Here is a 12009-nt window from a genome sequence, read left to right on the forward strand (position 1 = left end):
TCGTCTCGCTCTGTAGGCAGTCTATTTGTTTTCGATTGAACAACCTAGGGTTTATACGTTTGATTCCGTAACTAGTACCTCTCTAGTCGATGTAAAATTCGTAGAATCTTTCCTAATATTGATATTTCGCCAAAACTGATGCCAGAGTCTTAGATCTCTATGGGTTATGTATGCGATCAGTCATGGCCTTAGGTATGGCTAAGTCATGTTAACACTAATTCATGTTTTTATGCTTATGACAGCTAAAGGTAGAAGCAGCTGAATCCGGGAACCATGATGTCCTTTGAAATGAATGACCGAAAAAGTAAGTCTACATTGTGATTTCTGTAAATAGGTCGTGCTATTGGAAGGGATACCTGTTACTTAGTTACGCTTACTTATTCGTGCTATTGGAAGATGTACATGTTACTTAGTTATACTTAATCATTAGTGCTATCGGAAGGGATACCTGTTACTTAGTTATCCTTATCACGGGAATGAGTGAGTTGATCACTGAATGTCCTGTTCTTGTTTGGGGAATCCAATTGTTTTCAGTATATCTTATCATCAGGGTGCAAAGTTATTCCTACTGAACTTGGTTATACTTTATGTGATTTGAAACAGAAATCGGGTTAGGGCTTACAGGATTTGGAGTATTTTTCTCGTTTTTGGGAGTAGTCTTTGTCTTTGATAAGGGATTACTTGCCATGGGAAACGTAAGTACCTCATATATCTTTGTTTTCTAATGCTTTGACCCACTATTCTTGCAAAGTACAAAACTAAGAGTGAGATAGCTTGTTTCTTTTCATGTTTTCTCAGATTCTTTTCATATCGGGTGTTAGTCTAACCATTGGCTTCAAGTCTACCATGCAGTTTTTCATGAAACGTCAAAATTATAAGGTCTAGTTGCTTTTGCCATCTTTCTGTATCTTGTCAATATCTCTGGATCCGTCTCAGATATATCTTTACATATTTATCCTTATACGCATGTTCATTTGGCTTTTACATATTCTCCACTCAGGGAACTATTTCTTTTGGCGTCGGTTTCTTTTTTGTTGTCATTGGGTGGCCAATCCTGGGAATGATGTTGGAGACCTATGGCTTTTTCGTACTCTTCAGGTCTTTTTGCTATTTTTCTTCTTATTTACTGATACNTTACGCTTACTTATTCGTGCTATTGGAAGATGTACATGTTACTTAGTTATACTTAATCATTAGTGCTATCGGAAGGGATACCTGTTACTTAGTTATCCTTATCACGGGAATGAGTGAGTTGATCACTGAATGTCCTGTTCTTGTTTGGGGAATCCAATTGTTTTCAGTATATCTTATCATCAGGGTGCAAAGTTATTCCTACTGAACTTGGTTATACTTTATGTGATTTGAAACAGAAATCGGGTTAGGGCTTACAGGATTTGGAGTATTTTTCTCGTTTTTGGGAGTAGTCTTTGTCTTTGATAAGGGATTACTTGCCATGGGAAACGTAAGTACCTCATATATCTTTGTTTTCTAATGCTTTGACCCACTATTCTTGCAAAGTACAAAACTAAGAGTGAGATAGCTTGTTTCTTTTCATGTTTTCTCAGATTCTTTTCATATCGGGTGTTAGTCTAACCATTGGCTTCAAGTCTACCATGCAGTTTTTCATGAAACGTCAAAATTATAAGGTCTAGTTGCTTTTGCCATCTTTCTGTATCTTGTCAATATCTCTGGATCCGTCTCAGATATATCTTTACATATTTATCCTTATACGCATGTTCATTTGGCTTTTACATATTCTCCACTCAGGGAACTATTTCTTTTGGCGTCGGTTTCTTTTTTGTTGTCATTGGGTGGCCAATCCTGGGAATGATGTTGGAGACCTATGGCTTTTTCGTACTCTTCAGGTCTTTTTGCTATTTTTCTTCTTATTTACTGATACAGCTTGTGGGAATGTAAACAGATACTAAAAGCGTTTTGTATTTCAGTGGCTTCTGGCCAACCTTGGCAGTTTTTGCTCAGAAGATACCAGTTCTCGGTTGGATCATTCAGCAACCATATATTAGAACGGTATGTCTCCAATTCAAAATTCACTAATAATTGTCTTTGCATGAGACTCGTAGACTTCCACTACCACATGCCGTTACTCAATGTTATCAATAACAATTTATCCATGTGAACTGCTCAAAACCTGGTGAGATAGATGTATTACTCCGATCCACATACAGAAACAGAACTCATGTGATTCCCAGTTTGGCTATCCAAATTACAATGGATCATTCTCTCATTGTGTCTGATGATCTTGAGTTTCTAGGCCTAGTGTTTTGTCAGTCTTGAGTTTCTAGGCCTAGTGTTTTGTCAGTTTGCCTTAACTTTATTATTAACTCTGTTGCATATTCTGCCAGTTGTTGGCTAATGCGATCGATTGACTGGTTTTTGTTTATGCAATGTGTAGTTCTTTGACAAGTACCGTGGCAAGCGTGTGCCGGTTTAGTATCCTAGCCCGGGTAGAGAGACGATTCACTACTGAGCAGCTAGATGCAGCTGAACAGGCGATTAAAAGTTTTTGGAAGAAGAAGTTGGTGGTGTGGTTGTCTGACTTCTGTAGAAAACTATAAAAACCATAGGAGAAAGAAATTAGGATGGAGCAGAACGTACAATTTGAAGCTGTGTGTCTATGTACTTAAGAGAAAACTCAGTGACTTTAATGCTCTTGATGGGGTTTGTAAACGTTTTTTGGTTCCCTTTTTTTTAATTTGACAAACCGTTTGGCCAAATCTGATTTTGGCAATACGTCGTCGCTTGGTTTTGGCATACATATAAAATTGATTAGCGGTTCCGGTTCCGGTTCAATGTGTAATTCTAATGTGGTTCGGTTTATGATGAGATTTGGAAGATGCGGAGTTTTTATGTACCGTTGCGTTAATCGATGTGTTGTTAAATCGTTTACAGACGTGGCACATGCTTAGTGGTCATACACTCTCATTTCATTTGTTTTCCCCCGAAAAGAAAAAGAGAAGCTTCCATCTTGTAACTAGCCGTTGGGGCTGAAATTGAATCATCATCATCATCATCCTCATTGCCTTTTTGTTCTTTTACCCTAATTTATCCTCTTTATCCCCAACTAACTTTTCTCGAATTTTGTTATCTGACTGGTACAGATCTCCGGTGAAGTAAAAAAAAAACACTGGAGGGAGATGAAGTCATCGAGAATGAAGTTTGCAAAGAAACTGAAATCGTTTAAAGCCGGCGAGTATCTGAATCAGGATCGGATTCTTCAGGTGCTTTCTGCTGCAGAAGATGGGATCTCTGAGTTTCTTCCGAAAATATCTAACCCCATTCCTCAGATAACAGCCGCCGGTTCTATCTGGAGAACCCCTCAGCAGAAGCCTGGAGATCAAATCGCAAACGTAAAGGAGGAACTTGTGGAAAACGAGAGAGAAGAAGCTTTGAGAAGTGTCGTCGGCGACAAGGAAAACGTACGGCCTCCGGTAAACCAGATTCCGAGAGTTCCGTGTGATGGGAAAGAGAGCAAATCGGAAGTTTCTAACGGATCTGATAAAGCTATTGGATCTGGATTTAGAAGACCTGATTTGAATTCGAGCACACTTTTCGATCCGAAGCTGTTAGAAGCGTTTGAATTAGCATCAGTGTGCTTTAAGAAGATAGACGATTTCTCCAGAGTCGATGATGAAGACAACCATATCCTCTTTCCCGATGAAGAGGAAATCGAAAAAGACGAAAATACCCTTCCTCCGGTGATCGGCGTCGAAGAAGACGGCGATGCCGTTATCGATCCTTTGTTGGAATTCGAGGAACGGTGTCCTCCGGGAGGAGAGGAATCAGTTGTTTTCTACACGACGAGTCTCCGGGGAATCAGAAAAACGTTCGACGACTGCAACATGATCCGATTTCTGCTTGATAGTTTTAAGGTTAAGTACTACGAGAGAGATGTGTCGATGCATAGAGAGTATAGGGAAGAGCTCCGAAGAGTCTCAGCGGCGGAGGAAACAGAGGTTCTGCCTCCGGTTCTGTTCGTTAAAGGAAGATGCATCGGAGGAGCTCAGAGAGTATTGGGTCTGCACGAGCAAGGTAAGTTTAAGGTTCTGTTTGAGGGAGTTCCAATGGCTGGAGATGAACGTTGCCGTCGATGCGATGGGTTTAGGTTTTTGATGTGTGGTGGATGCAGAGGTAGTCGCCGGATTATTAACGGTGATGGATCAAGGATTCAGTGTTTGATATGTAATGAGAATGGTTTGGTTGTGTGCGTTGCTTGCTGCTCTTAAGACCAATTTGATTTTTTCGTGTTGTATATATATTACTCAAATTCGTTTATTATTATTATTTTTCCAAAGTGCTGTAACGATTTCTTTATACGGAAAATAAATATGGTTGTTTCGTTATGGTCATTCGTTATCTACCATATGGTTTGTTTCCACACAAAGATTTCGAATTATAGACACGAATTGCACATATAGCATTTTGTTAGTGTTTATAAAACTATAGGATGTTTATAACAAACCGGTTTTAGTAGCAGCATGTCTTAAACCTCCATGAAAGATTGTTATCCTTAATTACAAAGCTACAATTATTTGAGAATCGAACTTCCTATTTGACTAAATAATCGATCATCCACTTATCATCACTAATTCTATGAATAGCAGCTAAGTTACTTGAATAAATTTTGGACTTTTATACGTGAATGTTACACTAACAGTCAAAGTAGTCAAGAAGACGACCAAGTTGGAAGGGTTTTGGGCCGCCGGGGTCGACTGATTTGAGTGGAAAAATCTACTGATTGCAAACGAGAGGCGGGCCTTCCTTTTCAACCACAGCCGCCTATTTACTTTTATCATCACAAACTGCTTGCTAAAAGGATTTTAATTTCTTTCTTTTTCGAGTATCAACTATCAAGTGTATCGCAATCGCATTACAAAACGATTGGCTATGGATAGATTATGATAAAGAAAAATCAAAATATGTTTTTAAGAAGAAAAAAAAGATGCTTTCCATAATCAATGATTTTTAAAAGCGTGCAATTCGTTTCTGCAAAACCTTTTTTTTCCTTTTTATCTTTGTCTTTTATGGAAACAATTAATGCGGACTAGAGCGACAGTCGTGGATTCTACGAGGTCCAGTTACATTTCTTGGTGTCAGAAGATATTTTTTGTTTCCAAAATTTTACATACAAATTCATTGTGGAAAACGTTTAAAAACTTTGTTACTTTTTGGTTGTTACTTTGTTTCTATTTGGTTGTTACTTGTACTTTTATAAAACTTTGTTACTATTGGTCAGCATTTTCGCTGATTTTAACCATGCATTTTACGTAACACTTTGATAAAAAAAAAATCAAGTTTGAGAAGACTCTCAATTTGTATTCAACTTGACATTTCAAGTGATTTATGTTAAATTTACAAATACTATGTTATTCAATTATGAATTTTAAAAAGTCTATTAAAATCTACTGTTATTGAACCGATGATTTAAAAATCTATTTTAAAATTCACTATTATTGAACTGATGATTTAAAAATTTACTTTAAAATCTATTGTTATTTAAAACAATTTATAGATTTGGATTTTAATGAGTTTTTGATATTCTGGAGGATTTGAGAAGATTTATTTAGGGGCTGTTATTGGATATGTGATTTTTAAATGCATATAGAATTGTAAATTTTAAAAATCAAAATACATGGATTTAGAAATAACATGTTTTATCTTTTAATTTGAAACCTTCTATTTTACACTTTCAAATCCATTCAAATACATTTAAAACATAATGTGGATTTTGAAATCTAAAAGCAAAATACATATGCTTTAGATCGTAGATCTTTTCTCTTTTCTCTTAGATCGTGGGTCAGTAGTTGCATAGGTAGGAATGGTCAAGTGAAAGTTGAGAAGAGTCACTGGTGATTTGTTTTAATACTTTTCACAAATAATCTTATTTTCTTAAATTTCTGATGAAATATGAGAAAATATTATATTTATTTAGATTTTTTTGAACTTATGTGCGATGTGCCATTAAATTTACATCAAGTTTTCTGGATTATTGTTAATTGGAATATTATTTTCTTCTAATTGTTTATTTTATAATCTGTGCAATCATATCCGTACTTCATTTTCTTCCATCTTTAATGAGTAAACTGGTTAGATAGAAGATATAACAAAAAAAAAATTCATTATCATTGATTTCTTTTAAGTTTTTTACAAAAAAAAAAAAAATTCAAACCGCAATCGCCCGCAAACGCAAACGCTTGCGGGAAGCAGCTTTTGGAATTCAGTGGTTTGGAGCGATTGGGAGCGATTAGGAGCGATTGGGAGCGTTTTGTATGATTGGTTCCAATCGCTAGCAACCGCTACCAGCCGCAAACGCAGTGTTTGCGGGAGGTAGCGGGAGAACCAGTCAACTAAGTGTATTCAACTTGACATTTTAAGTGATGTTTAAAAGTTACAAATCCTATGTTATTCAATCATGAATTTTAAAAAGTTTCCTGAAATCCACTGTTATTGAACCGATGATTTAAAAATCTACTTTAAAATCTACTGTTATTCAAAACAGTTTGTGGATTTGAATTTTAATAAGTTTTAAGGATTCTAGAAGATTTGAGAGGATTTGTCTAGTTAAAAATACAGAAATCCAAATCTCATGGTTTTATGTGGGATTTGAAAAAATTTTAGCATAAATCATATCAACTTCCCTAAAATCTATCAAAATTCCAAATTTCCTAAATCTCATCAAATCCTCCAAAATCATTGTTTCAATACTCCTCTTAAATAATAACTAGGGATTTTAATAAATATATGTAAATCATAGAACCAATAACACATAATTTTGATAAGTATTTTAAAAATCAATGATTGAATAACATATGATTTTTGTTTGAATTCCAAATCCATTAGAACCAATAATCCCTCTTATTTAAAATATAAAAATCCAAATCTCATGGTTTTAGGTGAGATTTGAAAGAATTTTACAATAAATCATATCAACTTCTTTAAAATCATCAAAATCATTTAAAATCTCACAAAAACTCAAATCACTTAAAATATTATATTAAATACACGCTAGCTAAAAGCTTAAAATGCAGTCCACTAAACATGTGTGGTTAACCCGATAATCGAAATCGTGTGTTTTTAATCTACACCGTCCGAAATCGTGTGTATAACTTAATCTACACAGTTCCCAATGAAAAATTCAATATTTATTATTATAAATTAAAAAATAAAAGAAGAAAAAAAAAACATCTATTTTTATTTTTTAATTAAGGGACACACCGCCACAAACTCTCACTATAAAGCCGATCTAATAAGATAGACGAGGACCATAAATCGCCTCACCACCAAATCACAAATCTTTCTTCTTCCATTTTCTTCTCCACACAAAAAAAATAAATTCAATTCAATCTCCTCCGATAATGGAAGGAACCGGCGTTGTTGCGGTGTACGGTAACGGTGCTATAACGGAGGCTAAGAAATCCCCTTTCTCCGTCAAGGTCGGTCTTGCTCAGATGCTCCGTGGTGGTGTTATCATGGATGTCGTCAACGCCGAGCAAGCTCGTATCGCAGAGGAAGCTGGTGCTTGCGCCGTCATGGCTTTGGAGCGTGTTCCCGCCGACATCCGTGCTCAAGGAGGCGTTGCTCGGATGAGCGATCCTCAGATGATTAAAGATATCAAACAAGCCGTTACGATTCCGGTCATGGCTAAAGCTAGGATTGGTCATTTCGTTGAAGCTCAGATCCTTGAAGCTATTGGAATCGATTACATCGATGAGAGCGAGGTTTTGACTCTCGCCGACGAAGACCATCACATCAACAAACATAATTTCCGGATCCCTTTCGTTTGCGGTTGTAGGAATCTCGGCGAGGCTTTGAGGAGGATCCGTGAAGGTGCGGCTATGATTAGGACCAAAGGTGAGGCTGGTACTGGTAACATTATTGAAGCTGTGAGGCATGTTAGGTCTGTTATGGGTGATATTAGGGTTTTGAGGAACATGGATGATGATGAGGTTTTCACCTTCGCTAAGAAATTAGCTGCTCCTTACGATCTCGTGATGCAGACCAAACAGCTTGGTCGTCTTCCCGTTGTTCAGTTTGCCGCCGGTGGTGTCGCTACTCCGGCTGATGCTGCTCTCATGATGCAGCTTGGATGTGATGGTGTCTTTGTTGGTTCTGGTATCTTCAAGAGTGGTGACCCAGCGCGTCGTGCACGTGCCATTGTTCAGGCTGTGACTCATTACAGTGACCCTGAGATGCTTGTGGAGGTCAGCTGTGGTCTTGGAGAAGCTATGGTTGGCATCAATCTCAATGATGAGAAGGTTGAGAGGTTCGCTAATCGCTCCGAGTGATTAGAGAGAATGAAACAAAAACAAAAAAAAGGTAAAATTTCAGACGAAATGGTTTGAGACCATTTTGCAGTAATCTCTTTGAAAAGAAGAAGATGATGATATTTGTTGTTGGTAGTTTGTATCCTTTGTGTGTTCCCTTATTTCTTTGGTAGTGTTTTGTTATTGTAATCCATTTGCAAGAACAAGTTTGTCAGTTATAATAATGTACTACTCACTCTCTTGATCAGTTCATTTTTGAAAATGATTGTATTCTTCCATCCATATTTTGAGCTTGTTGTTTTAATTAGGTGTGGATGGTAGTATTAGATTTCAGACAGCTTATTAGTATCAGGTTGGTAAAAAAGGATGGAACTTAATTGATTTGGTAATGAGATTACAATGTCATTGTACTGAGCTCTGCAACTGTTTCAGTATTGTATTCGAGCTCCAAGAACTGCTGTCATTCACATAGCATTTAGTTCTTATATCAATATGTGGTGTGAGACATAGCTATAAAGCCTATCATCAGAGGAAGTAATCTGATTTAGGTTGTCTTCGTTGTTAGAGAGTAAGAATCATCGATTTCATGATTTGTGCATTATAATGATTCATGGGTTCGTTGCATTCTAAATTGGTGTTTGAGGAATGTTATGTTAATGTGGTTGGTAAAAGAGAGGTAGACAGTCCATGTGAATCTTCTTCTAGCGTTGAGTGTCCATTGGTCTCTTCTAACTATGGAATTTCAGATCTCACGGTAATTAGCATACGGAATCCATGGAGCTCTTGACTTCAAGACTGAGTTCTTGAAAGTTTTACTTTTACAAAACACCATGATTTATCTATATTCGAGTATATCCCTTCACTTAGCCACTAGGCTCTTTTTTGGCTTTGGTTTCGAAACTGAACAAACCGGGTCCTAATCTCCAAAAGTGCTTTTCAACTTGTGAGAAGTCCTTGTTGCAATTTTATGCACGCCACTCGCATTTTGTCCGGAAAGAGAAGACTCCGATAAAAATTTCATTATTCCCAAATAGGCCCATATCGGCCCATTCTTATTCCCAAATGGCTTATTTAATCAATCCATTAACTAACGGGACTTATCTAATACAATATCAATTATGAGGGACCATAGTATAATTTCTTTATTTATCCAAACGACGCCGTGTGAAGTATTTACCAGTCTCTTTTAGGAAAGACCTCGAAAATGGAAATCAGTTCAATTTGTTCATAGCAGAAATAAAACGAATCTCCCCATTCGGAAAAACCCTATAGAAGAAGAAGAAGAAGAAGAGACATGCGTATTGGTTGAAGCTCTGGGAACTAGTGTATAATTAATATCGATTGTGTTGAAACCGGTGATGGTTGGAATCATGGCTTCGTCGTATTCAAGAGAAAGGCTTGAAGGTCTCGCGAGTTCCGCCAAATCAGCCACGGAATTGCCTCCGAAGCTGCAACGCTTACGCAATTTGCGCCGGGATTTGCAAAAGGACGAATCCGTTTTTCCCATCGAGTTGCTTCCTCACCTTTTCGATCTTCTCTCCGATCAATTCGGTGCTGTTCGCAAGTTTGTCGCCGAGTAAGCTCCGTTATTGTAATCTGTAACCCTTTTCCCCTTATTAGTTTTATTATTCTTGTTCTGGTGATTTCATTTCTGGAGTTTCTCAAATATTTCGAATTTGTTTGTAAAATACAAAAAAAACATAAATGAATTTCCAGATTTTTTTTTGTATATGAAATTGTTGATTCTTCTTGATCTTTGTGTTGATTCTCTAGTTTTTTGTAAGTACCGTCTCTGTTTATAATCAATTACACGGCCACCCTAATGACGACGCATAGTTTCTTGCCTTCGTATATTTACTTGTTGTTGTTAATCCTTTCGAGGTTTAGAGTCTGTCTTATTCTCGTTAGCTTGCTGAAAGATTCCTTTGCGACTAGTATAATCTAGGACGTGTCCCTCTCTTGAACTAGGGAATTTACATTAACTCTCTGAACCGCTGATGCTATTTTCAAATGCAGGATACTTGGTGAAATTGGATTGAAATATGTTGAATTATTACCCGAAATAGTTCCCCTTTTAATTAAGTCTCTCGAAGACGAGACACCAGCTGTGGCGAGGCAGGTCATTGCTTGTGGAGCTGATTTATTCCGTTCCACCCTCGAAAGAGTGGCAGTTCAGGTTGTTTTCTTGTTTTTCTAGGTTCTAGTATATGTGACCTCTTCGTTCTGCATTTGGTATGTTAAATCCCGTCTTATTGCTATTTGGCTTCCAGGGTTTGCATTCTAGTGAATTGAATGATTTTCTTGAATCTTCGTGGACATGGATGATTAAGGTTAAGGATGAAATATGCTCAGTGGCTTTCAAGGTGGGAATTAATGCTTTCTCTTATTCCTCCATGGGTTGCCTTTCTTATCTGATTGTATTATTTTTCTTTTCTTGTGACTTGTATATTAGCAAGGAAACAGTGGTGTTAAATTATGCGCCATGAAATTTGTGGAAGCGCTTATTCTTTTGTATACACCTCATGAAGGTAAACTTTTTTGAATTTATCCGCTCAGTTACTTGAAACTATAAATTTGTTGTTTGGTTCGTAGCTTATTAGACACTAGTTGCTTATACAATCTAGTTACCTGTCCTGAAGGAAGTGAAGCAGATTTTAATATAACTATCCTTCGTGGGGGGCATCCTGTTTTGAATATCGGAGACTTGTCGATTGAGGCCAGCCAGAAATTGGGTTTACTGCTTGATCAGCTTAGGCACCCTGCAGCTAAATCTCTAAATAGCTCGACGATTATTGTTCTCATTAATAGGTGAGTTGTTTTTAAGTGCATCAATATACGCAAATTAGTTTGGTATTTTTCAACCTGTTTGTACCTGCAAAATTATCTATGACTTCATGAAAACTCAACTTTCTATGTTTCTTTCTGTTACTTTCTTTTTGGCCCATTATGTGTAGAAAATCTTTAATCTGAACATGAATTTAAAACCTTAGATTTGACTTTTGACTGAAGAGCATCCAACCTAGGATGATGTCCATGTGATTAGAACGGGGTTAATGTAAAAACATGCTTTGGTCCTCACACACAGTAACCAGTATTTATGGGGAGACTGTCTTTGGTAATCTGTCGGTATCTTCCATCATGAATTGTGTAGATGGGGATCCAGGATGTCATGTAAACTTGTCTTATGGTTCATGATTCCCTCTTCATTTTAATTCTGTTTCTTATACAGTCTTTCATCAGTTGCAAAGAAACGTCCTGCATATTGTGGACGTATTCTACCTGTTCTACTTAGCTTGGATCCCCTAAGCTTTCTCAAAGGAGTGCATGCTGCAGCAGCAAATCTTGCCTTGAAGACTGTATTTCTCTCCTACTTGAAATGTACACATCCCGCTGCTGCACCGGTATTATTTTGTTTTAATTTAACTCCAAGGATTTAGTTCACTGTTATTTTCTATCTATTGTTGATTATTTTCGTCATGCTGAGCTGGTATACATCGTCACTGCAACCAAGCGACCATTGTCCCATGCTTTGTAATTTATCTTCCCAAAAATTTGCTGTAGATTGTTAGTTTATGTACTCGGATATAGTGAATTAAGTGTATTATGCTAATCTGTCTTACTTGCTATCCTGTCATTATTAATCAACTAATAGTGGTATAACATTCTTATAACTACGGCATTGATTTTCATAGTAAACTCGCAACTATTTAGATCTGTATGCTGTCAT

General features: G+C 36.9%; 4 protein-coding genes across 7 annotated transcripts in view; all 4 read left to right on the forward strand.

Moving 5' to 3' along the window:
- LOC104768320 (vesicle transport protein GOT1) overlaps positions 1-2751 on the forward strand; it is a 4181-nt gene extending 1430 nt beyond the window's left edge. The window contains exons 1-6 of one of the 3 annotated variants that reach the window (XM_010492264.2): positions 225-304; positions 604-695; positions 799-879; positions 1001-1098; positions 1947-2028; positions 2414-2751. In XM_010492264.2, the coding sequence (XP_010490566.1) occupies positions 274-304; positions 604-695; positions 799-879; positions 1001-1098; positions 1947-2028; positions 2414-2452 (423 nt within the window). In that variant the 5' untranslated portion in view covers positions 225-273 and the 3' untranslated portion in view covers positions 2453-2751. Of the gene's footprint in view, positions 1-224; positions 305-603; positions 696-798; positions 880-1000; positions 1099-1350; positions 1463-1565; positions 1647-1767; positions 1866-1946; positions 2029-2413 lie in introns of those variants that run through there. The other 2 variants (XM_010492263.2, XM_010492265.2) reach the window with 2 other exon arrangements.
- Positions 2897-4367, forward strand: LOC104768321 (glutaredoxin domain-containing cysteine-rich protein 1). Its single transcript, XM_010492266.2, has one exon. The coding sequence runs from the start codon at positions 3156-3158 to the stop codon at positions 4242-4244; it is 1089 nt and encodes a 362-aa protein (XP_010490568.1). The 5' UTR covers positions 2897-3155; the 3' UTR covers positions 4245-4367.
- Positions 7255-8564, forward strand: LOC104768322 (pyridoxal 5'-phosphate synthase subunit PDX1.3). The gene has a single exon (XM_010492267.2). It carries the CDS (start codon positions 7374-7376, stop codon positions 8301-8303), a length of 930 nt encoding a protein of 309 aa, XP_010490569.1. The 5' UTR covers positions 7255-7373; the 3' UTR covers positions 8304-8564.
- Positions 9487-12009, forward strand: part of LOC104768323 — a 10659-nt gene continuing 8136 nt past the window's right edge. Inside the window, exons 1-6 of one of the 2 annotated variants that reach the window (XM_019242434.1) lie at positions 9487-9858; positions 10299-10458; positions 10553-10645; positions 10735-10810; positions 10907-11090; positions 11512-11683. In XM_019242434.1, the coding sequence (XP_019097979.1) occupies positions 9641-9858; positions 10299-10458; positions 10553-10645; positions 10735-10810; positions 10907-11090; positions 11512-11683 (903 nt within the window). In that variant the 5' untranslated portion in view covers positions 9487-9640. The remainder of the gene's footprint in view (positions 9859-10298; positions 10459-10552; positions 10646-10734; positions 10811-10906; positions 11091-11511; positions 11684-12009) is intronic. The other variant, XM_010492268.2, reaches the window with a different exon arrangement.

The sequence above is a fragment of the Camelina sativa genome, chromosome 20 (genome assembly GCF_000633955.1).
Source record: "Camelina sativa cultivar DH55 chromosome 20, Cs, whole genome shotgun sequence".
In the NCBI taxonomy this organism is placed as follows: domain Eukaryota; kingdom Viridiplantae; phylum Streptophyta; class Magnoliopsida; order Brassicales; family Brassicaceae; genus Camelina; species Camelina sativa.

Bases quoted from the DNA above. Each gene is read 5' to 3' on its own strand.
- LOC104768322 (XM_010492267.2), top strand. From the start codon at position 7,374: ATGGAAGGAACCGGCGTTGTTGCGGTGTACGGTAACGGTGCTATAACG.
- LOC104768321 (XM_010492266.2), top strand. From the start codon at position 3,156: ATGAAGTCATCGAGAATGAAGTTTGCAAAGAAACTGAAATCGTTTAAA.